This window comes from Cnephaeus nilssonii (genome assembly GCF_951640355.1).
Source record: "Cnephaeus nilssonii genome assembly, chromosome: 15".
In the NCBI taxonomy this organism is placed as follows: domain Eukaryota; kingdom Metazoa; phylum Chordata; class Mammalia; order Chiroptera; family Vespertilionidae; genus Cnephaeus; species Cnephaeus nilssonii.
The window spans coordinates 9,516,443-9,540,440 of NC_137086.1; the positions used below are offsets into that span (position 1 = coordinate 9,516,443).

The window sequence follows — 23,998 nt, forward strand, 5'->3', positions numbered from 1 at the left end:
GGGTGCTCACTCCCTTGCCATCAGTAGATCCTGGGACTGAGCTCTGTGCAGATGGGACCTGCACAGATGTGACTGTGGACAGAGGACATGACTGGTGGGTGTAAGTAGAATTTCCACCCAGGCAGCCGGTGGGGAATGGCCAAAGCTGTGTGATTCCAGAGCATAGTATGTGATCAGGCACGTGGGACCCTACAGAACAAGGGCTAGACAGCAGTGGGGCGAAGGGTTAAGGCAACAGGGTGTAATCGGGAAGGCTTCCTGGAGGAGGCGAGAGCTGAGCTGGAGGATGACTAACTTGTCTCTAGCAGGTGTCTTGGAGTTTCAGACGAGTCCCAAGGCTGAGCATGAGAGGCACCTAATCTCCCCACATTGAAAAGGGGGACTAGGCCCAGCCATAGTGGCTCAGTTGGTTGAGCGTCATCCTGTGCACCAAAAGGTTGCTGATTGGATTCCCAGCACATACCTGGTTGCACATTCCATCTCCGGTCAGGGCATGTACGGAGGCAGCCGATTGACGTTCTATAGGTGTCTCTCTCTATCTCTCTCTCTCTATCTCTCTCTCTCTCTCTCTTCCTCTCTCCCTCTCTCCCTCCCTCCCTCTCTCCCTCCCTCCCTCACCTTGAGTAAAGATTTAAAAAAGAAGAAGGGGGTCTAGGTAGCCCCAGGACTACCCTCCTGCCTTCCCCAGCCCATACGTTAGGAAAATCTGGCGATGCCGCCAGGAAATATTCCCGAGAGGGGAGTTCTCCTCGGAGGGAGACTGAGGCTTTGCCCTCCCATCCTGGGGAGGGGCCCCCACCTGCCATTACTCAAGCCCACCTTCTGTGGGACCTGGTGCTAGCCCGAGTCTGGAGCACTTGGGAGGAGGTGACCTGTGCTCCCTGGAGCTGGGGGCACCAAGACTGTGCCTGACTCTGCAAGCAGAGGCTCCAGGGGCTGGGTCGTTTCCTGGGTGGCCAGGGCACGGGTGCCAGGCCCGTCCTCCGCTCTGGCATGCGCAGCCTGAGCTTCTTTTATTCTGGGCCCAGAAGTCATCCTGGTGGTGCCAGGCGGGTGTCTGACACCCGAGCCCTCCAGACTCGGGCAGGGACAAGGTAATGTCACCGTCACGCTTCCAAAGCGGACCCTGCACAAGGGAGCCAGACCCGAGCCATCTTGGAAGAGCCGACAGCCTTGCAGGGAGCCCTTTGGCACAGCCAGCCCGGGGCAGCCGCTCCAACAGAGCCCACCGCAGTGCCCACGGGCAGCAGAGCCAGCGCAGGTGGTGTGCCAGTCACTTGCCATCCCCCCAGTCCACCTTGCCGTCCCCCAGCCTCCCTCCTGGCCACCCTGGGGAAGCCAGAAGCAGTGGCTAGTGAGCGAGAAGGCAGCAGGGCCTGGAGAGAGCCGCACCCCCCCCCCCGCCTCCCCCACCCCGTGACAGGATGCTGGGCCTGGTCAGCGGGAGCTGGGCCGAGGGGAGGAGCTCTGAACACGATCCAAGTTCCAATAAAAGACCGGACTTGGCCTTGAGAAGCCAAGGAAGAGATTGTTTTTAGAGCTGACCTTGCCAGGGACTGGCCTTGTGGCCACTTAAACGTATAAGTTACTTAAGCCTCTCTGTGCTTTGGTTTAATGAAAGCGCCCACTTCCTAGGCGTGTTCTGAGGATGGAAAGAGCTGATGCTCGAAGAGCCCTTAACACCGAGTGAGGCACACACAGTACGTGCTCAGCAAGCATCGCTGTTGGTAGTAGAAGTAGCAGCGGTGATGATGATGATGATGATGATGATGATGGTGATGATGATGATGGTGATGATGATCTATATATATAAAAAGCCAGCGACTGTAACGGCCATAATGACCATAATGACCGGTTGCTATGACGCCCATGTGGCCAGCGAACCGGCCCAATCAGGGGGTGGGGCAGGCCAGCCTCGCAACCCCTCCCCCGCTGGCCCCGCCCCTGATCGCCTCCCCCACCCCAATCAGGGACAGGGCCGACTGGCCAACCACCCATGACCCCACCCCCAGGCTGCTGGCCCCTGATCAATACCCCTCACCCCGCCCCACCTCCCACAGCCCCTTCCCATGGCCGGCCCCCGCCCCCAATAGGCCCCCAACACCAATCAGGGGTGGGGCCCACCATCTAATCGCCCACAGCCCCTTCCCCCAGCCAGCCCAGCCCTGATTGGGCCCCTATTGGGGCAGGCCAGTCCGCCAACCTCCTGCCATCTCCTCTTCCCAATAGGCCCAGCTCTGATCTGCCCTGATTTGGGCCAGGCTAGCCAGACCCCACCCGTGCACAAATTCATGCACTGGGCCTCTAGTAATAATAATAATAATAATTGAAGTAGTACCCAAAAGTACTCCCCCAAAAGAGCTGTTTGGGTGCAGCAGAATAGTTTGAAGGGAAGTAGTGGGAGAAAACAATCTGTTTGCTGCTGCTACTCCACCGAGTTCAGCCTACTTAATAGCCCTGTCACGTGATTATCATTTCCTAGGATCTGTAAGAACAAGAGAGCAGCTCTGGGTGCTGGGGAAGGCCTGGAGTGGCTAGCCCTACGACCTGGGTGGTCTAGGAGGGCTTCTAGGACATGGCACAGGGGAAAGGCTCAGGGTGGCAGAGGTGGAGCGACCCCCATGGGAGAGGAAAGTCGTCTGGGGACCTTCTGTACATCACATCCTTCTCGCCCACAGCCCCGCCATGGGGAAGGTCAGCTCAGTGGACATCAGTGGGACCCCTGCAATATGTCCAGCCTGGCATGGCCCTGGACAGCGAGATGGCAACCTGTACTCACACACACACACACACACACACACACTCACATGCACACACACTCATACACACACACACACACTCACATGCACACACTCACATGCACACACACTCATACACACTGATACACACACTCACACACACTCACACACTCACACACACACACACACTCACACACTCACACATACACACACACACACTCACCTTGCTCTCGCTATCTTTTTCCCTGAATCATTTCTCCTTTTAAGCACGTGATAGGGTCACAGGGTCACACTTCCCCACCCACTTAAAGCTGGACGTGGCCATGGGGCTGGCTTTGGCCAATGACATGAGAGCAGAAAGGATGCATGTCCCTTCCGAGGGCAAGTGTTAAGAGCCAGCGTGTGGTTCCCACGCCCTCTGTCCCTTCGCCACAGTGGCCAGCAGAGCCCAGGGGAGGATCCCTCGCCCCCGTGGGTCCAGGAGGATGACCTGGAGCAGGCCCCCGCTGGCCAGCAGTGAGCAGGCAGCACGGGTGAAAGGCACACTCCGTGGCTTAAGCCACTGAGACCAGGGTGCCTAATCCTCGAAGCATAACTCACCTACCCCGGCTGATGTGGCCATAATTGTTAAAGTGGCACAAATAGCAAACAGAATCTTCTCTGAGCAAGGAGGCCCTTCCTTTGTCAGCCCCCTGGCCTTGGGCATGGAGGTCCGTGGTCTACCCAGTTCCACGTCTGCCTCGTGCTCTGTGCCCGTTACCACTGGCCGACCCCGAGCTGCCCCGAGAGCCCTTTGCGGTGTGGAGGGAGCGGTCTTCAGGGACCTGGGAGTTGGGAAACATCTGGCGGGCATCCTGCTTTCATCAGCTTCCCTGCCTTGGGCCCTGGGGGCTGCGGCGAAGACCGAACACAGGGTCAGGTGTAGAACGAACCTGGGACAGGGGACCCCCGAGGGTACACGGTGATCCTTGCTGCAGTGGGCACAGGGCCAGTGGTCCCCAGCTGTCCGACAGGGGTGGAGGTGGCAGCCTGGAAGCCAAGCCTCTCTGCTTGGTTAATCTAAAAATAAACAGATAGGCAACAAAAATCTATGTTTCAATTACTGCGCACAAGCTGTTCAAACAGCCAGCTCCGCGCTGGAGATGTGAGCTTGTCAGAGAGGCGGCCTCGTTTGCATGCTTGGGTGGTGATGAAACACACAACCTCGCAACAGGCTGCCCTCTGGCCTGGGTGGGTTGTGGTTGTTTTTTAATTAAATTAAATTAAAAACACGGATATAGAATAAAGACAGTGAAAACCCGAAGCAAGCACATCAAGATAAGGCAGCAGCTCCCGCAACAAAGGCCGGGGAGCCCTGGGGAATGAGACGAGCCTGGCCCTCGGTAGAAGGGTCAGCAGGAAGAGTAGCCAGAATAAGGAGTTAGTGGCCAGAACCAGGGGACAGAAATCTCTCCCAAGTGGCCCGAAATACTCCTCCTGCCCCTGCTGAGCCCAGAGGAAACCCCAGTGAGCAGGTGTCGAAGCGAAGGCCTCTCTGGCGCCCCTCTATGGGGAGGAAAAGGGTGTTAGAGCACACACACACACACATATATATATATACACACACACACACACTGTGGCAACTCATCAGGCCCGGTGCACGGCGGCCACGCTGCATTCACTCCGATGCCCACATTCCCGCCCTCACTGCCCCACCTCAGGAGCTATCTGTTCTCTGAAATGAATGAGCCCCAAGGAGCTGGGCTACCCTGGCCCCAGGGCCACCTGACCACCCGCTTAGGCTCCAGGCCGGACTGGCCGCTTACCCCCCCCCCCCCCCCCCCCGAGCCCTGGTTTGCTCTGCTGTGTCCTGACTGTGCCTTGTCCTCCTGAGCAGCCGCCCATCCCCACAGGCAGGAGCCATCCCCGCCTGCTTCAGGGCCTCGCTCAGAGCCCGCGTAAGGGACCAGGGGTGTGCAGTGAACTTGGTGAGATTTAAAGGGGAAAGGGCAGGACGTGGATTAAGGAGGACAGGGCAGGCCTAGCGGTTGGCTTGGAGGGGGAGACGGGCACAGAGTCCTGCTCCCTGGAAGTGGAGCCGGAAGAGGAAGGCGGCTACTTTCTGGCGTCCCGGGGACGGGCTCCGACAAGCAGGAGTCCCCCCGAGCCCCCCGAGATGGAGGCGAAGGCAGCCTGCTCCCACGCACACTGGTGGCATTGCCACAAACCCCAGACCTCGGAGCAGTTCTGCAGCCATCAGCCCACATGCTACTTCCTCGAAATGGAAGCGTCTCTCCCGAGGAAGAGAGTGCCCTGTCCTGGGCAGTGTGATCCGCCGGCCACGTGACGGCCCCTCCCTAATGTTTCCAACTGGACTTTTGAATAGACTCTTGTCTAGCAGAAAGCAAATTGTGAGAGCATTTTGGGGGGCAGCTAAATAGAGAGCGGAGCATCAGTCTTCCTTCTTTGCGACTCTGGCTCTGGGTCTGGCTCCAGGCACCCAGTAGGCTGCACCCAGCAGCTGGGTCCCTGATGAACACCCTTTGCTGCGCAGGGAGATCTCGTTGAATTAGTGGATTCTGCAGGATGCGGAATCGTCGGGTGCGGGCTGCGAGAGGCGGGACGCCCACTCGGAGAAGGGAATAGCTGCCAAGCGCAGCTCCCAGGCCCGCCGTGTCTGCAGGGCCGTGAGAAGGCAGGCTCCGCATTGTCATGTTTCCGTTCTCCGTGGAGCCACCCCGGGCGAGGAGTCTGAAGGAGCAAAAGCGGTGGCTCATAATGATAACTCTGGTCAGTCCTCCTCCGAGCCATCCGACCAGACCCGCCCTCCGCAGCGGCCTCATCGATCCTGGTGTCCACGAGCCCCTAATTTATACACGCCCCCCTCCTTCCCTCAGTGTATGCTGATGCCAGGTTGCCAGCTGTCATTTCCCATCTCTTTTTTATTTTTCAGTATCGCCATTACAATGATGTACACCAGTAGCAAGAGCACAAATGCCTCGTCAATTAGTCCCACGAGGTGCCTTTAAAAAAAAAATCACGTGTGCCTTTAAAAATAAAAAATAAAAAATAAAATCACTCCATCCAAACCCACAGCCCGAATGTCTCAAGGCAGAGGTGTGCCTGGGAAGGGAGGGAGACGGGAGGCTCGTCCTTCCAATCTTGTTCATCTGAAACGGGCGCTGGGTCCCACCTTCCTGAGGCAGGGAGATTGCTTTTTGCACAAGGAAATTGTGCCCAGAAAAGGAATCGGTAGCTTTTTCCCTGAAACCTGTTATCAGAAAAAGCGTTTTTGAAACACTTGTCTTGTAGGTCACCTGTTAAGCCCCGTAATTATGGAATACGGCTTTTCCCCCAAATGCCTCTCCCCTCATCCCTCCCACCCCCCTACCCCCTACCCCAGGGCCCTCTGAGGACCACAGAGCAGCAGGGAGCACTGACAGGGTGTAGGGCTGCCTGGGACTCAGGTCCTGCAAAAGGCCAGCCCTCGGTTAGGTTCCCTAACCTGCAGGGGGACCCCATCCCCACCAAGACCCCCCACCCCGCCCCCATCTTGTTAAAAATGCAAACTCTGGCTCAGGAGTCCTGGGGCGGGGCTAACAAGCACCCAGTGGTGTGCATGCGGCAAACCCCAGATCCCACTCCGGGTGGGGGGACTGGGGCCGCTCTCCCAGCCTCGGCTTCCTCCTCTTCTGTTCGTGTCGCTCACTTACAAAACGTGTCGGCGCATCCCGCCTACACCACTGGGATGCCGTGAGCTGCAATGATGTGGGGCTCTCCCACTCATCTTACTCCTGATGAGTAAGGACCCGTGGCCCTAGGAGGCCATGCTGTTGTCACCGTGCCCACTGCTGGCTCCCTCCCCGCCGTGCCCGGCTGAGTAGGGCCTCAGACTTGCTGGGCTGTGTCTCCCCCAGAGCTTCGGACAGACCGAGACTGGGAAATCAATGTGGGGTTAGCCGGCGGTGCAAAGGCAGCTTCCCGCCTCCTTCTTTTCTTTACTTTTTTGCACAGCACCATGAATTCTAATGCCCCCACCTTGGGGGAGGGAAGGTCCGACTGCCCACTTCTGGAGACATCTCAAAGGTTGCCTGGCATTTGGGCTCAGAAAGCATTGGGTCCGATCTCTCCCTGGTTTAAGATATGGAAGGCACGTAAAGCTGGCTCAGCTGCCATGGGCTGGGATGGGGCCCAAGGGGGTCAGGGAGGTGGCCTGGGGCAGATGGGCAGAGCACGGGGCTGTGGTCCCAGAGCAGTGAGCTGGTGAACGGGCAGGTGAAGCCCATCCCGCAGCATCGGCCCAGCCTGCGGCTCGGAACCCACCCAGGACCGCCGGCCTCTGTCCACAGGAGCTCAAGCCCAACCCTGTGCACGCCTCCCTTTAAAGATCACCCTGGCACCCTAAAGCCCTCTGTCACCGAGGAAGCAGAGGTCAGAGGCCACTGAGTTGTTGCAGCCCCGACTCCCCTCTCCCCCCAGCCTGCAGGGCCTGGTGGGGCGTGCTTGGCTGGGGGGGACCCTGGAGCTGCGGCGTCTTGGTGGAACCTGCTGGCAGCTGAGCAACAGGCCTGGGAGCACCTGCTCCAGCCTGGGCCCGGGCTGGGCCGTCTCCGCTCTGGCCCTGCCGAGTGGGGCCGGACGGGCAGGTGGGCCAGTGATGGCGGGCAGGGGGAGTGGGGAGAGTGTCACGGGAAGACGGTGGTCGCTCTGGGCTGGGCAAGGCGAGGTGGGACGGGAGGGCCCTTTCAGAGCAGAGGTGAAACGTGGCAACAAAGACTGTTCCGTTCGCTGGGGCCTTGGTGTTTTAGGCAAAGAAACTAACAGTAAAACTGCATCTTACGTCGCCCATCCTGCAGGGGGCACGGGAGAGGCTGGCAAACATAGCCCATGACCATTCCAGAGGTCTTCTGGCCCCTGAGCTGGTCCACGGGGTTTGCAATGAGGTCCTGGGCCCCGACTGGCACGTAGACTGGATCCTACTGCCTGCACGTTGTACATCCCCCTGGGGGTGCCCAACACCTGCACCCCCTCCTGAGGAACACCTCACCCTGAGGGCCGGTTATGCGGGGCCAGGACAGGGCAAGGTGGGCGAGGCAAAACCAAGGAGCAGCGGGGCAGAGCGGAGCCTGCCGGGGGGCTCGCTGGCACTTTTTCACCCTCGGCACCTTCCGCGCCGCAGCCTGGTCCCCACCCGGCCGTGTGCCCCAAGCTGGAAGGGCCTGCCGCTGTCATCGGGGAGCATTTGCTGCGCCCGACTCTGGGTGCCCACCTGTGCTCAGTCAGCTGCGTGGAGGAAGCAGAGGGGGCCCTGTCTTTAGGGAGCACGTGGCGGGGGGAACGTGCCAGACCGCCGCTGGGTCCTAGGCCGGCCTGTGTGAGCTCCGACCAAGAGGGCTGGTCAGAGAGGGCTTCCCGCAGGAGGAGGCTGGCGTGCCGCAGCCATGTCTCCTGAGTGACTGAGGGCTCGGTGGGGCTGAGGGTCAGTGAGAGCTGGAGGGGCCCCAGGAAGCCGAGAGGCGCTTCCGAGCAGCGCCCCGAGCTCCTGGCCAGCGCCTCCAGAACCTCCTGGAGAATCCCTTTGTGCTGCCTTTGCCAAGATGGGGTTCTGGCTGGGGTTGTATTGTTTTGCTCCAGAAGAAAGGCTAAAAGATGCAGAGAGGGAAATGAAAATAAGAAAGATGGGCACGGCTGTTCCAGCCGACTTGGCAGCGCGGCGCCCCCAAATGAGGCAATCATACATTTTCCGTTCGGGGCCGGACGGGCCGCACCGGCTCCCCGTCTGCAGACGGCGCGGGCTCCCCACCTTCCCGTGGATTAATCACGCCTGCGGGCCCTCGCAGCCCGCACCCACCCCTCCGCACGCCTTAATGACGAGAACGGGGGAAGGTCATTAGCCACCTGTGGTCCTGGGTACAGCGTGGGCACGGGGGACGTGTCCGTAGCTGCGGGCCAGGCCCAGCCTCCGCACACCCAGTGGGTCCCCGGCCCAGCGCTCCTCGACAGCAGCGCCATGCCCCAGCCCCACGCGGACCGTACAAATGACACTGACACACGAAACTCTTAATTATTGACTCATGAATTATTCATGTGGAGGCAAAGCTGTGCGGCGAGGCCGCCGAGCTGGTATCCAGCAAGTGTCCAGGAGACGGAATTACAGAGACACAGCCCGGGGCTGAGCCTGGTGGCGGCTGAGTCCCCTCCTCCAGGCCACCCTCAGGCCCCGGTGACCCAAGCCTCCCGTCCGCGTGGGCCAGAGTCCGAGAGGGCGCCCTGAGCTGCAGGAGGAAGCCCATCCTTCCAAGCAGGCCCGGGGGTGCCTGATAGGAGAGCCCCAGGTCACGGGTGTTCAGCTGAGAGTGACCTTCCTCCCACCCCAGTCTGTTTCCCAGGGGCCCTGGGTGACAGAGCCCCCCACAAGGTCCCAGCCCGCTAGCACAGGGGGCCTCAGGGAGTCCCTGGGGGAGGGGTGGTGTGAGCACAGAGAAAGGACTGGGAACCGCCTGGCTTCCTGAGCGGGGCTGGCTCTGAGAAGCAGAAACCTGGCTGACTGCACAGGGGGGCCCCTACGAGACCCTGGAGGGACATGTGTTTTATGACCTGGGGGGGGGGGGGGTGTGTGTTCTGTGCAAGCTTGAGACTTCAGCCAAGAAATTGGGGGTCTGCCTCCCCTGGGAGGGCCCAGCCTCCCAACCTTCTCTGCCAACGCAGCATCCCTGGGACATGCAAATGACAGCGGGTCCCAGAGGCCGCGCCAAGATTCACACATAAAACGCCCACGTCTGGGAGGCCCTTCAGCTCTAACCCCGGCCCTGCCCCTCGGCGCCTCTGCCCTGGCCCTGGGCAGGCCTGCCCCCACCCCCGGCTTCCCGATTTCCAGACCCCAGAGCTTTCTTCACACATGTGCATGCAATTTAAACACATGCCACCCAGAGTTCTGGTTCTTTATAAACAGCCTCCCCTACACGCACTCAGGAATGACTGCCATCCAGACCACCCCCCCCCCTTTCGGCGAAGGGCGCGGGGGCCAGGCTCTGCCAGGCCACAGGCAGCCTGCCAGGGAAAGGTGCCCACCTGGACAAGGAAGCATTTGTACACGTTTCGTCGGTAATTGCTTGCCAGTCTCGTCCAAGACACCTCCCCCCACCCCGTCGAGCACTTCCTGCTGCCTCCCCCGCCGCCCGCCGGGTGCTAGTGCGGGCACGGGGACCTTTTTGACACCGTGGCTCCGTGCCCAGCAGGGAAACGTAAGTTGCCGCCTCACCCAGGGTAAACGGCGACACATTTCTTTCACGCCGTCTGAAAGGGGTAATTAAGTTGAGAAACACAGTCCAACCCAAACCTGGCATGCAAAGAGCTGACCTTTGTTTTGAATACATCTCATGAGCCTGAAACCAGACGGTGGCCTCCCGCTGCCCGAGGCTCCATCTTCTCCCCAGCGTTTCAGCGGAGACGTGAGGGGATGAGCGGAGTGGGGTGGCGGAGGTGCAGGCTGCTGGGGCTGTGAGTGCATGGAGCCACCGTGTGGTCCAGCAGGTGGTCCCCACGGCAGGGAGCTGTCAGGTTTCATCGGCAGCAAAGGTTTCACCAGGGCCGAGGAGGCCCCTTCACCAGGGCCGAGGAGGCCCCTTGGACCTGATCCCAAGCATCCTCTGCCACCTGCGGGCACATCGAAGGACCTGTCCTGCTCGCCCACCCTCATCCGCAGGAAGGATATGGTTTCCCTTTTTCAAGGAAGCAACTAGACAACAGCCTTTGTGGTGAGATGGAGGTGGGTGCCAGGTGTTCAGGGGGATAGAGGTCTCTGGCTGCATCCAGAGGGGGCAGGTGAGTGCAGCCTCCCAGGAGAGTGGGGACCTGAGCGGAGTCATAACAGACACGCGGGATGCAGCCAGGGGAGGCTGTGTTCCTGCAAAGGAGCCGTGTGGGCTGGAACGCAAAGCTGACAGGGGTGCCCGGATGGCCGAGCATCGCCCCTGGGGTAACCACAGTGCATGGGGTGCTTCCAAAGGGAGCCAGCCAGGTCCCGAGGCGCCCGGACCTTATTATGAAGGATAGGATGGAAAGCAGGAGCATAAAGTATCGTGATCAGCCCTGGCTGGTTGCTCAGTGGTTAGAGCGTCGGCCTGCAGACTGAAGGGTTGTGGGTTTGATTCTGGTCAAGGACACGTACCTCGATCTCCTGCCCGGGTTGGGGCGCGTACAGGAGGCAACCAATGGATGTGTCTCTCTCACATCGATGTTTTTCTCTCTCTGTCTCCCCCCCACCCCACCTTCCACTCTCTCTAAAAGTGATCTCGGGGGTTCTGTGCACGCTTGAGACCAGGCAGCCAGGTCTGGATGTGCGGAGACCGGAGCAGGACCCTGCTTGCGGCCTATCGGTCCAGTAGCCAGTGATCCCAGAGCCCCCGCCAGGGCCGGGCTGGACTGGGGGGTGGGAAAGTGAGCCGGGGGCCTGTGCTGCCCCCCAGGAGCTCCCCCAGACAGGACGTGGCTGGAGAATGGAAAAGAGTCCAGGAAAAGCAAGTCAGGCCCAAGCCGTGACCAGGGCTGGGCATGCGATGTGCAGGGGCAGATGCCAACCTAACCCTCCAGTCTGCGCCCTGGCACCACCATGACCTCTGCCCCCTGCCTCGCCGTGGCCTCTTTGTCTGAGACAGCCCTTCCTGTGTCTTTACATCCTTCCTGACTGAGGGGGGCTCGGGCCCGGCTGGGCAGGGAGCCAGGCCAGTCACCGTAATGCTGAGCCAAACGCGGTCCTCCCGACGCTGAACGCCCTCGGAGGATCTTGTTGTGTCTAGGTCTCCATGACAACACGGAGGGCCTCGTGTTCGGATATTCCGGAGAGTCACGTGCAAGATGGTCTGGTTATCAGAGCCGGGGAGCACGGGGTCGCGGGTGGCGACGGCTGAATCGTAGGGTTGAGAAGGGGAACTCTGAACCCCCGGAGGCTTAGCGCCTGTTCAGACTTGAGTCCTGGGCGGAGCTACGGCAAGCAGGCCAGGTCCTGGCCGCATTCTCCCCTTCCCATTCTCTGCCCTCCATGGAACCTCTTCTTCGTAATGAGCTCCCCGGCCCATACATGGGGGGTGACCCATCTCTCGCCAACTCACAAGCTACTGAGAGGATCAGTGAGATGCACATGAGGGGCCCTGTCCACTATAAAGTGAGAGTGTAGACGTGACTGCTGTCACCCCACACGTGGCCTGAGGAGTCCAGGGATCTGGCTTTCACGGTGGGGACGTCAGGGTAACATCCCAACCAGAGTGGAGCTGCGCACACGGAGCCGTTCAGGGCGGGGTGACGGGCAGAACACGGCCTGGCTTCAAGCTGTGACTGGGTTCCAATCCCGGCTGCCTCGCTTTGGCCACGGGGTCCTGGACAAATCACCGATTCCTCGTCTGCCACGTGGGGCTAATGATCCTTGCGTGGCGGGCTCGCTGTGACTGTGCCGTGAGCTGGCACGTGCGAGCCGCTATGGCACCCAGAGAAGGTGCTACCGGGTGCCGAAGGCGCTGCTGCCCGCGGCGCCCTCGCTGTCTAAACCGCCCTCCTCTCCTCTCTGCCCGCAGGTCCGGCCTCTGTTCCCCCGTGAGGAGCCCCCGCGGCCCACCGAGATGTCCCGGCACCACAGCCGCTTCGAAAGAGACTACCGGGTGGGCTGGGACCGCCGCGAGTGGAGTGCCAACGGGACGCATGGGACCACCAGCATCTGCAGCGCCACCGCCGGGGCCGGCGGCACAGCCAGCAGCCTCAGCGCCCGGCCCGGCCTCCTGCCCCTGCCAGTGGTGCCCTCCCGGCTGCCCACGCCCGCCACAGCCCCCGCGCCCTGCACCACGGGCAGTGGCGAGGCCATCACCAGCCTCGTGGCCAGCCCTGCCTCTGCCACCACCACCAAGGTAAGACCTGTGTCCTCTCTGAGGCCCGGGCCAGCTCCACGGGCTTACAGCCTGGGCGCTGGGCGCTGGGCATTGTGCGCTGGGCGCTGTGTTCTCCGGAGCGCCGGTCTCCACAAAGCTGGGCTGGACAGCCGTTTCCGTTCACGTGGATTTATTTTTATTTTTATAAGGTCTCTCTCTGTGACTAGCTTGTAGGAAAACAAGGAGGTACTGAGGACACTCACTGTCTTGTGCCACGTTCATTAAATGCTATTTAATGAGTAAAATGATGGGGAAACTCAGAGTTGGCAATACAGGACCCCTAACGAGGTGAATGTAGGCAGGCGAGCCCCCTGGAGTCGCCAGGAACTTGGGTTTGCAAGAAGATGCAGGCCAGCAATACGTCATAAATGGACATGAAGCTCCCACTTGCTAACCACGGTGCTGGGAATTCTCACATTCACTGTCCGCTCCGAGCCCCAGACAACCCAGGAGGTCAGCGCCTTGGCCACCCCCCTCTTGCAGATGAGGATACCGAGGCACACCGCGTCCATGAAAGCCGGTCAAGGTCAGGGACCCAGGCCCTGGCCCAGCCGTCGGGCTCGGGGGCGTGAGCTCCAGGTCGTTCCCTCTCCTCGAGGGCGGGGGGGGGGGGGGCTCGGCTCCAGCCTCAGAAGGACAGCAGGTACCAGGCTGTGCTGCTAACCACGACGTCGAAATGAAAATGTCACCACGGCTCCTGCCTGGCATGGGTTCTAGCTGGTCCCCGTCATGCTGCTCAGAGCCCAGGCCCTAGGCTGGTGGCAGGAAGCCCACTCATCGTCATTCTGTGTCCTCGGCCGGCCAGGCAGGGGCTCCGAGGCCGCCTGTGCCTCTGCCAGCCGTTCAGAGCCGCCCCGGGAGCCTGAGTGTGCGTGTGCGTGTGTGTTTGTGTGCGCAGGCATGTCTGGTCTTTTCTCTCCTGCTTTCATGAAAGTTGCCAGAGAAGTTAAAGGCGGGGGGCCGGGCCCCAGCCATTGTGCGGTGCTCGCGCCGTCGGGAAGCCGCGCTCCAGGTGTGCTCGCCTTTGTGTCTGTGGTTTTCAAAACCCCCCTCCAGCCCTGCTTCCCGTTAATGGCTGCGTGCTGCCCGCGCAGCCCTCGAGGCCCAGACAATGGAGCTGTCGGGGGCCAGCTCGCAGCGCTGCCGTCGTGCTGCAGCGCCTTATTGATTTTACTTTCCTGTTACGAAAACACCACCCCCACTGCGGCGGAGAGGCAAGGAATGTGGGATGGGGAGGGGAGATGGGGGGTATTGGGGCACGCTGCCCCCAGACGAGCCAAACACATTCCTTCCCTGGGCGCCAGCCCCCGGGACTGCTCCGATGTGGTGACCTCTGCCCAGCGGAGCCAGCGGCTGCCCCGCCGGCCGCATCTGGCAGCCACTCAGCCAGGCCAGCTGTTGGCCATCTGGAAAGGGGCAGATTCTGGAGCTGACTGCCGGGGCTCCAGGTGGGGAGAGAGGAGCTGGACCCAGGAGCCCACTCCATGGTTTCTTTCCTCTCCAGGAGGGGGGCCTTTTTAGGGCTAGCGTGGGGCCGTGCCCCAGGTTGGGGTTCGGGCTCTGCCAGGCCAGGGAAGGGGCGGAGACTCAGCAGCGGGGCCTCCCACAGGGCTGCCCTGCCCACACAGCTTCTACTTCTGCTCCCTGGCAGCTCCATCTTCGCTCTCCCTGTCTGGCCGGGCCCCAAACCACAGCACATGGGAGGGAAGGAACCCAGCCTCCAGACGGAAAACAACAGCTGGGCAAGGGCTGAGCTGAGTGGCGGCCGGGGAGAGGGCCGAAAGTTCATGCCTGTGAGGACTGCCAGCCCCTTGGCACAGCGTCCTCTGTAACCAGCCCCAGCCCAGTTTCATTCCTGCAGGGGCTTGTCCCTCCAACAAAGGTGCCCGGGTCTCCTGGCATCTCCGGGGTGCAGGGGAGAGGGAGGGCAGCGCCCAGCCGTGGCTTGTGTCCTGGGTGCTGTTAGTGGATTTGAGCTGCAGGGCCTTTCTGCCCGTCTGGCCTGGCCGCTGCCCCCCACATGCCAGTCCCCCAGCGTATTTGTCTAACCCCATGCGCGCTCCACGTCAATTGACAGGCGGCCGCACTGAGGAATCTGTGGTTTCCCTGGTCAACAAGCAACCAGGGGAGTCTTTGCTGAGCAGCCAAGGCCAGGCCCCTGCCCTTGGGGAGTTCCTGGGCTGGGATATAGCGAGTCTGCGGCCTGGACAGTGTGGCCAGATGACCTGAGGATGTCTCTCCCATTGAGGTTGCTGGCAGGGGCAGCTCAGTGAGTGGATAAACACAGGCTTCGGAGCCAGCCCGCCTGGATTTGAGTTCTGCTCCATCACTTTCCAGCTGAGCGACCCTGGACACGCCCCCTCACCTCTCTGGGCCTCGCTTCTATAAAATGGGAGCAGGCCGAAGGACCTGCCTGCCAGGGTGCTGTGAGGGTTGTGTAGGCCCGTGGCCGGCAAACCGCGGCGCGCGAGCCACATGCGGCTCTTTGGCCCCTTGAGTGTGGCTCTTCCACAAAATACCACGGCCTGGGCGAGTCTATTTTGAAGAAGCGGCGTTAGTTTAAATTTTAAAAATTTGGCTCTCAAAAGGAATTTCAATCGTTGTACTGTTGATATTTGGCTCTGTTGACTAATGGGTTTGCCGACCACTGGTGTAGGCTAAAACACATGCAAAGGGCTCAGGACAGAGCCAAGCCTGGCATGTGCTACGTCCTATCTATATCGGTGTGGCTGTCACTGCCATCCCCAGGGTCACCGGTACCCAGGTGGGACCTGTGGGACCAAGTCCATGCCCCCCAGATGCCTGGCCCCCTACAAGGAAAGGGGATCATTTCTAGCCTCAGCAAGAGGGCAAGGGAAGTCTTCAGATTAGAAACAGGAACGAGGCCCCAAGCAGGCGGGGAAGGAAATTGTGTTTCTGAGTGGTCGGAGCTCAAGGTGACCTTGTGACACAGAGGCATGATATCACCAATGTGACATGGCAGCAGAGGGGCTAGGAGGAGAAGGGCATCTAATGGGCACCCAGCTGGACCTGAATTGGCACCCCTGTAAGCCAGATGACTGAGTGAGGGGTTTTAAAGCTTTTCCCAGCCCTGGGACCCTCTCCTCAAAGGCAAGCCCAGCATGTAAACAGGACTGAGAGCCCGCTCCGGAGGGAGGGAGAGGTGTGGGGAGGGAGCTGCGGGGAAGCCAAGAGGCGGGGGAGCCAAGAGCAGAGCTTGTCCCCGGTGTGTTCCCTCTGCCCGGAGCGTGGTAAAGGCTGCTTGAACGCGTTGGCCTGGCTTCCTTGGTGAGACGTCCAGTGCCATGCGTGGACCAGAGCCCCCTGAGGACTCAGGGTGTCCGCACGGTCAGGCCTTGGCATCCCTCCCGGGCTGGACATGGAGGCAACCACGGCATCCCGGGCCACCATGCATCGGAGGGACCGCCTGCCTCTTCCCGTCTCCCCTCTGCAGCCCCAGAGGCCTGGTGGCCAGCTCATTCCAGTGCCAGGCTGCTCCGGCCAAGCCCTGGGGGTGGTCCCGGCTCTCGGGGGTGGGCAAGGCTGGCTGTGCTCCCTGCGGCTGGTTAGTGAGGAGACCCCGATGCTTGTTGTCACTGCTACCTTTGGGCCGGAGTTGACTTTCCTGTGTCTTCGTTTCTGTGCGGCCTGAGGATTTCTTGCCGGCTTTTGATGAAGGCCAATGGGGCAAGCACAGATTCCCGGGCCGCCGAGGCAGGGGAGGGCCTGGCCAGATGCAACACACACACACCACTCTCTCACACACTCATTGCTCAGACCAATCAGCTGCCTCCCTGGGCCCGGATCAGCTGTGAACCTCCGGGACACGGGTCCCTATAGCCCAGCAGGAGCCGGTGGCCATGCCCTCCAGCCCTTACACTTTGAGGTCAGAAGAGTGTGACCCAAAGAAAAGAAGACTTGCTAAGGTCCCTCAGAATGGGGTCCCTCAGGGGATGGGAAGCAGGTCAGGGCCCCTTAATAGGTGGGAAGTGGGATGGGGTCCCTTAGGGGGTGAGAAGCAGGACCGGGTCCCTCGGGGTGAGAAGCAGGTCAGGGTCCCTCAGGGGGTGAGAAGCAGGACGGGGTCCCTCGGGGGTGAGAGGCTAGACCGGCAGATCTGGCTCCTTTCCCGCCCCGGCTGCCTGGCTTACTGTTGCGTTCACCATGGAAACCACATTGCACTGTTAGGATACCTTCTCCCCTGCTCCCACCCACCTGGCTGCCAGCAAACACCGACTTTCAGCAAGAAAATGGGCCCGTAGCAGGTCCGCGATTAGCTCGTTCAGCATCGTCCATTATAACATCAACATGAAAAAAAAATCGGTTCCCGGCCAGGGCCACTGTCTGTGTGGGGTTTGCATGTTCTCCCCACGCCTGCCCGGGTTTTCCCCGGGACTCAGGTTTCCTCCCACATCCTGAAGACGTTCGCAGGAGGTGAATAGGCGGGCCTTAATGATCCCTGTCTGAGTTGGGGGGTGGGTGGCTGTGATGGAAGGGTGTCCGTCCAGGGTGGGCCCCACCTTGGCCCTGAGCTTCCTGGAGAGGCTCCGGCCACTGCCACCCTGAGCTGGAATAAGCCCTTTGGGAAAGAATTCTTACTTGTTTTTATCCTTTCTTAAATGTGCGCATACTCACATTTATTTCGGTGTTTAACATTAGAAGTGTTTGGGGTCTTTATTTAGACGTTTGGTGACGTTTTTGTGACCAGAAAATGCCTTGGGAACTTAATTCGTGTTTATAGCAATTAGCCTGGTTTCCTTACACATGGTTTTCCTTAAAGTCGCAGTTTCCATGAACATGCCGACAGCATGGTGTGGGGACTCACTTGTGTTCTAGGTGGGACATTTAGGCCACGGGCCGTGTCGATCCTGAACGCACAGCTGTGAGGGCTTCGCGCTCGGAGTCAGAGCTGGGTTAGAATCCTGCCTTTGCCACTTAGGAGCCGCGTGGCTCTCTGAGTCTCGGTTTGTCCACACAGCGGGAAGGATGACACCTTGGGTAGCATCTTCCACGCGGAGATGTTGTGGGTATTGGTGAGAGTCACGTGTCGAAAAGCTTAGAACAGCACACGCCTCTTGTTAAGCACTCAAGAAACGTTAAGTTTAAAAAGCTAAATCAGAGAAAAGAATAAAAGGGGGAAAAAATGTCCCATCAGAGATTTGGTCGGACCAAGCAGCCAGGCATTTGGGGAGCAGCGAGTCCCCCTGCAGTTGGTGCTGGAGAGATGGGGGAGGCTCACTGGACTGTCCCACCCCTGGCTGATGTGGCCCCAGGCGAGGCTGAGAGCTGGGGCAACCCCAGTCCCCAGCTCCCCACCCCCCACACCCGAACTCAGTTCTGGGCGGTCAAGGCCCCGGGGAGGGGCGGGGGGGGGGGGGAGCTGAGAAGCAGAACCAGGACTCGGCGCCAGAGCCAGACCGGCTTGTGGGGTGGGAAGGGATCCGCGCTGCCCCGCAGTGGCAGCTGCATGAAATTTAAATGATTCTCAGCAAACCTGCTTGACAGATGAAACAGAGAAGGAACGGCTTCATAAAATGCAATTCTGTTCTCGAAAGAATGGACTTGGCAGAATCCCGGCGGATGTCTGGGAAATGCATCGGGGGCTCTCTTTCCGTGTGGTCAGGAGCACTCAGCCCGAAACATTCCCGTCGCTCCCGGGAGCTAAGCCCCGGAGAGTAAATCTGGGCCAGGCAGGGAGAGACGTCGCCAGCACCCAAGGAACCCGGGGGATCGGCAGGCTCCACCCTCAGCACGAGGCACCCAGAGCTTGGACATTTCTGAGCACGTGGGGCTCCGCAGGGTGGATATTTGTCACCAGAGAGATGACCCCGGAGACAGTGTTGTCCTCACGCTCCCTGCACTCTCAGGAGACGTGTTCCTCTTGGTGGAGATGGTCTGGGGTTTCGATGGGGAGTCCAGGGGATGAGCGTGAGGCCCCTCCTCACGTGTGGTTCTGGGAGTCACTGCGTTGGTAAAGCAGCTTTCACACAGAGTGAGGAGCAGAAAGCCAAAGGCCGCTGAGGGGGCTGGCTGGGAGAATCCCGGGAGCCCCTCCTGTGGTGAATTTCCAGACTGTGCGTGACTTTCTGCAGAAGCCTGCTTCTTGCTCCACGCACGAGGATCTGTGATCTCTAGTGATCAAGTATCAGACACTGGCGATGCATGTGAGACATGCATGTGCATGCTTGTCCCGGGCTAGCGGCTTTTGCCTGCACTTTACCTCGTAGCCACGGCTTGGATTGTGTCTTCGTTGACTTAAAGCCCATCGGTCAGTCACGAAGTGTGGACAAAACTGAAAAATGTCATGACTTCCAAGGCACCCATGTCAACACCTGCCATTTAGGGAGGGTGGATCAAAGTGATTCCAGCTTAAAGTTCTGACTCAGGGGGCAGAAGGAGGAGAGCCTACATTTGTAAGGGATGAGCCATCGTCTCGATTCCCAAGGGAAGTTATCCGGAGAGGTTACGGACTGGAGTCAGATGTGTGTGTTAGCCTTTGCTGCCCAACAAGCACGCCAACAGGTCATGGCTTAAAGCCATCCCAGCTCTGTGGATGGGCTGGCTCGGCTGATCTCTGCTGGGCTCTCTCTTTGGTCTGTCGTCAGCTGCCAGTTGACATGTGGCTAGAGGCTCGTGGCTGATCTAGGATGGCCTCACTCACTATCTGTGCTTAGCAGACTGTCGGCCAAGGCAACTCCATTCTCCTCCGTGTGGCCTGTCGTCCTCCATCCGGGCAGCTCAGACTCTTCCAAGGGCAGCAAGAGGGCAAGGCTCGGAGCATCCGGGCTTTGGGGGCCTCTGCTTGAGGCATTTCTGCTAGAACCCCCATTGCTAAGGGGCAGGCCCAGAAGGATGGGAGCATAATGGGTGATCATCTTGGCAACACATCCCCAGTGTTTCAGCACTTGCCTAAACAGTTATTTCCCCTCCAGCTCCCATGGCTCAGGCAGGAAGGAAAGACTCAGTCTATTCCTCTCCGCCACGTGGCCCCGGGTAGGTGACCTGGGACACACGTGACCTGTACACACCCGGGCCTCCACGCGTCCCATCCACACCAGGAGCGTGGGAAAATGAATTCTGACCAGAAGACTTTCTGCAGAGCCTGAGGTCAGGAAAGGGAGCCAGGGATGGGATGCAAATGCTCAGTAACCGGAGATTGGACAGCCTGGTGGCTCTTCCTCCCTCATGGGCTAAATCCCATGCCGTTCCCCAGAAGCCCCCTTGGAAAGGCCTATTTTTAAATCGAATTGGGTTTTCTGCAAACAGCATCCTTCAAGATGCTCATAAATCTACTTCTTATTCCCTTTTAATGGTTCTCCTTGTTTCATTTAATTACTCATGTTGCAATTAAACAATTTTTTTTTCAGTGCAAAAGGACAGCATTTTAGCTACATTATAGGGTTTAGCAGGCTTTGCAGGACTAGCCTACAAATCTCATCATCATTTATAATATTGGGGGTTTTTTTATAGGGAAAGTATGTTCCAAAATCTAAACAGCCAAAGTACAAATGAACCTGCAGAACCCAACCCATTGGTGAACAGGGAACTGTCTGCAATGCTAAGAATAACTCAGGGAAATAAACACAAAAAGGAGAGCGTACTGCCCCTCAGAGTCATATGTTCACCATCAACATCTATAGATTCAGTTTAATTTCAAGGAGGAGAGTTTCCTCCAAACCCAGACTATACATTCAGGGAGAGTTGACACACCAAGTCATCTCCTTTATTAAGAGACATGGAAGTGCCAATCGCAGTAGCCACCATGGAGGCCAGTCAACGGATGGACTTAGTGCAGACCAGCCTGGGCTTGATTGAGATGTGGGAAGAACTCCTGAGGCATGGATGGGAGAGCGGCCCAGCACCCAGGGGGGCTACCGGGGTGATTGCGGGGTCATGTCACTGCCTTGGAGGAGTCTCAGCCATCCCACCCGGTCCAGCAACAGCGCGGTGACTGCCACCCACAGGGAGAAGGCCAGGCCTTGGAGAAGGAGGGCCTGGCGGAAGCTGGAGCAATCGGAGGGCTTATTTGCGGTCATTTCCTCCAGCACCCCAAGAGCGGGGGCTGTGAGGGAAGCCTCCGCTGCGCTGTGTTCAGTGGCGGTTACCAATCTCACCAGCCGCTGGGGTACCCCAAGCTAGAACGGGGGGCCTTCCTGGCACAGTGTGGCCTTAACCCCGTGGACTCTCAGAAGCTACCTGAGGAAGCAGCTCAAGGCCGCTGGCCAGCCAAGATGCTGCACATGTCTCTGGGGTGGCCGCCACCCCCCTCATCATCATCAGCATCACTAATGTTTATAGAGTGTTTGCTGTGAGCCGGCCAGGGCTCTTCGTGTCTTTGCCTCAGTTAACCCCCTGCATCTACAAGGATTGTACGAGGCAGGTGCCATGAGCGCCCTCATTCCGTAGCCACCGTGAGGCCACACAATGCCCAGGCTTGCACGGCGGGCACGGGCCGTCCAGCTCACTGTTCCTCAGTGTGGTGCAGAAATGTGGGGATACAGGCCTGCGTCGGGTGGGGACACCTGTGCTCTGAGGTGGCGTGATGCTGAGGAAAGAGCCGTGGAGGAGGAGATTCACCCCGACTGCGCTCGAGGGCCTTGCCCACTATCTGCCCAGCACGGGCGCCTCCCCCTCAGGCAGGAGCAGACAGACCCCACAATGCCGTCGCCCCGGGCGTCGGGGATATGCTGAGGGTCTGGTTTTTATTCCCCCACAATATCAGGCTGAGGAGAGGATATTGGACAGAATATACTGTACCCAGAATTCCTGTTAATGGGAATTCAATTGTGGCAACTTGTCATCTGCCGAGATTAGAAGGGAATGGTGTGAATGTTGTGTTCGAAAGGCATTAAAAAGGCATTATGAATTAGATTCCACGGCACCACATCGCAGTCCTTGTAAATAATTGAAGAAGAAACTGGCGCTTGAAATTTGGGGCCATCCATTTCTGAGATCCCAGCAGTTCCCTCGCCGGGCTGATGGGGCCCACTGATCCGGCTACGGGGAAGCCTGCACCTGGCAGGTCTGAAGGCGCCGAGAAGTGAGCATCACGCGTCACGCGTCCAGAGAGACGCTTCCTCCCAGCAGAAATGAGTGGCTGCGGCCTCCAGCGGGAGACTCTGGGTTTTCTTGCACCATCTTCTGAGTCCAGGTATGTATCCCTCGCCTCCAGTCTCCAGAAGTCTGGTTGGCGGCCGGGGCCCAGGTGGGCTCTGGTGCTTCTCCGAGTCAGCAGCTGCCTGCCCACCACCACTCACGCCCGCCTCAGGCAAGGGCCTGAGCGCCAGTGCGGCCACGGGCAGGCCGCCGGTCCAGCATCAGCAGCTTCGGCCCTCGCGGAACGAGCTCTGGCCAGACAACACCCACCCCAGTGGCTCCTCAGCCCTGGCTCCGACCCTGGTGTCTCCCCCTGGCCCTGTGAGAGGCAAGCGGGGCCTCCTGGCTGGGGCCAGGGTCTAGCTTTTGTTATCAAAGCCAAGCACTTAGCTCAGAGCCGAGGAGCGGCTGCGCCTGGGAAGCCCTGACAGGAGCGGAGGGGGAGAAGCTCTGAGTCTTGCCCCACGTGCAGAACTGGCCAGAGCAGGTGGACGCCCATCCTGCGTCCTGGCTTTGACTGTTCAGAAGTCCCTCTGCAGCTGAGCCCGCCCCATCCGGGGGGCACTCGAGGGGCCGAAGAAGTTCTGTGACCATTGCCAACTTTGCGGGCAGTTGGGAACCGCTGGTCGTGGGTGAATCGGTGAGTCCCCTGGTCATTAGAGGTGTGGGTCCGGGTTTTCAAATGTGAAGTCTGTTGGCTGCCATGCCTGGGGCGACCCGGGAGAGGAGGGGGGGCTGCCCACTAAGGGGCAGTCAGGGCTAAATGGTCCGTTGGGTGATCAGCCAATCACATTAGTCAGTCCTGGTTGCCGTACCTGCTGCACACCAGGTATACACTGAGTGGCCAGATGATGATGATCTCTGAACGCATAAGAATCTGGCCACTCAGTGTATATCCTATATAATAAAAGGCTAATATGCAAATTGTCCCCTCGACCAGGAGTTCGACCAGCAGGCAGGCCGGCCAACCGCTCATGTCCCCTCCCCCTGGCCAGGCTGGCCAGACCCCACCCATGCACAAATTCATGCACCAGGCCTCTAGTATATATATGTATGTGTGTGTATATATATATATATATATATATATATATATATATATATATCCACACACACACACATGCATACTGAGTGGCCAGATTCTTATGTGTTCAGAGATCGTAATAATCTGGCCACTCAGTGTATAAATACTTCACACACCTCTTTGCCTGCACAGTGATGGGATTGGAAACTCACACTTCAGATTCAGACTGCCCAAGTTCAAGTCCTGACCCTTCTCCTTTCTAAAGCTGTGTGACCTTTAGCAAGTTACTTACCCTCTCAGAGCCTGGCTTCCTCTTCTGTAAATAATACCATCTGTTTCATTGGGTCGTGGCGGGGGCGGGGGGGGGGAGATTGAGTGAATTAACAATGCAGATGTCTACAGCAGTGTTCTGGTGACCTCCGGCCTCCCCACCTGAGTCCATCCCTCGGTCTGCTGCCCCGGTCTCGCGCCCCTCAGATGCCATGCAAGTTGGGGAACCAGGCCTCGCTCAGAGGCAGCACCCCTGCTTCCTGGCTCCCACCTCCAGTGTCCCCAACTCCAGGGCTCTGCTCATCAGGGCAAGTCACAAAACAAGGCAGAAATGATCATTTTAGACTGGAAAAATAGGGCTGCTGCTGTTTTATGGTGGTGTGGTTTATGGTTTTCAAACATTTTAATTAGTTTCATTTTTTAATATAAATGCACCCTGATGCTTTGTGCAGGAAGGGCACGGTTCTTAAAACCTCAGAAATAAAGTAGGAAAATGACAGAGTGGCTATTAAAGTGTCACACTCAGATGTGTTATTATTATTATTGTTATTTAACATTTCTAGGCACCAACCCTGAGCCAGGAGCAGTGATGGAGGGTGGGGAATGTGAAGGCCCAAAGGTGCCTACGAGTCAAGTGTGGTGTTGGGCCCCGTCTGGTGTGGCTCAGTTGGTTGGAGCATCATTCCAGGCACCCAAAGGTTGCCGGTTCGATTCCTGGTCATGGCACATGCCCAGATTGCGGGTTCAATCCCTGTGCAGGAGGCAACCAATTGATGTTTCTCTCTCACATTGATATATTTTTTAAAAAAAAAGTGTTGGTGTTGGGGGCTCCCCGAGGACTGGCGTGCCCCCTCATCTGCCTGAGATGGCCCTGCCCACCAGGGAATGTCGCAGGATGCAGTCAACCATCGGCCTGTGGGCTGAGAACACAACTGGGGTCTAGGCTTGGCCCCAACCCTGCCCTGTGGCCACTTGTG

General features: G+C 58.9%; 1 protein-coding gene across 1 annotated transcript in view; it reads left to right on the forward strand.

Moving 5' to 3' along the window:
- Positions 1-23,998, forward strand: part of KLHL29 (kelch like family member 29) — a 268,142-nt gene that overhangs the window by 138,106 nt on the left and 106,038 nt on the right. The window contains exon 3 of the mRNA XM_079791884.1: positions 12,287-12,613. Coding sequence (XP_079648010.1) covers positions 12,332-12,613 — 282 coding nt within the window. The 5' untranslated portion in view covers positions 12,287-12,331. The remainder of the gene's footprint in view (positions 1-12,286; positions 12,614-23,998) is intronic.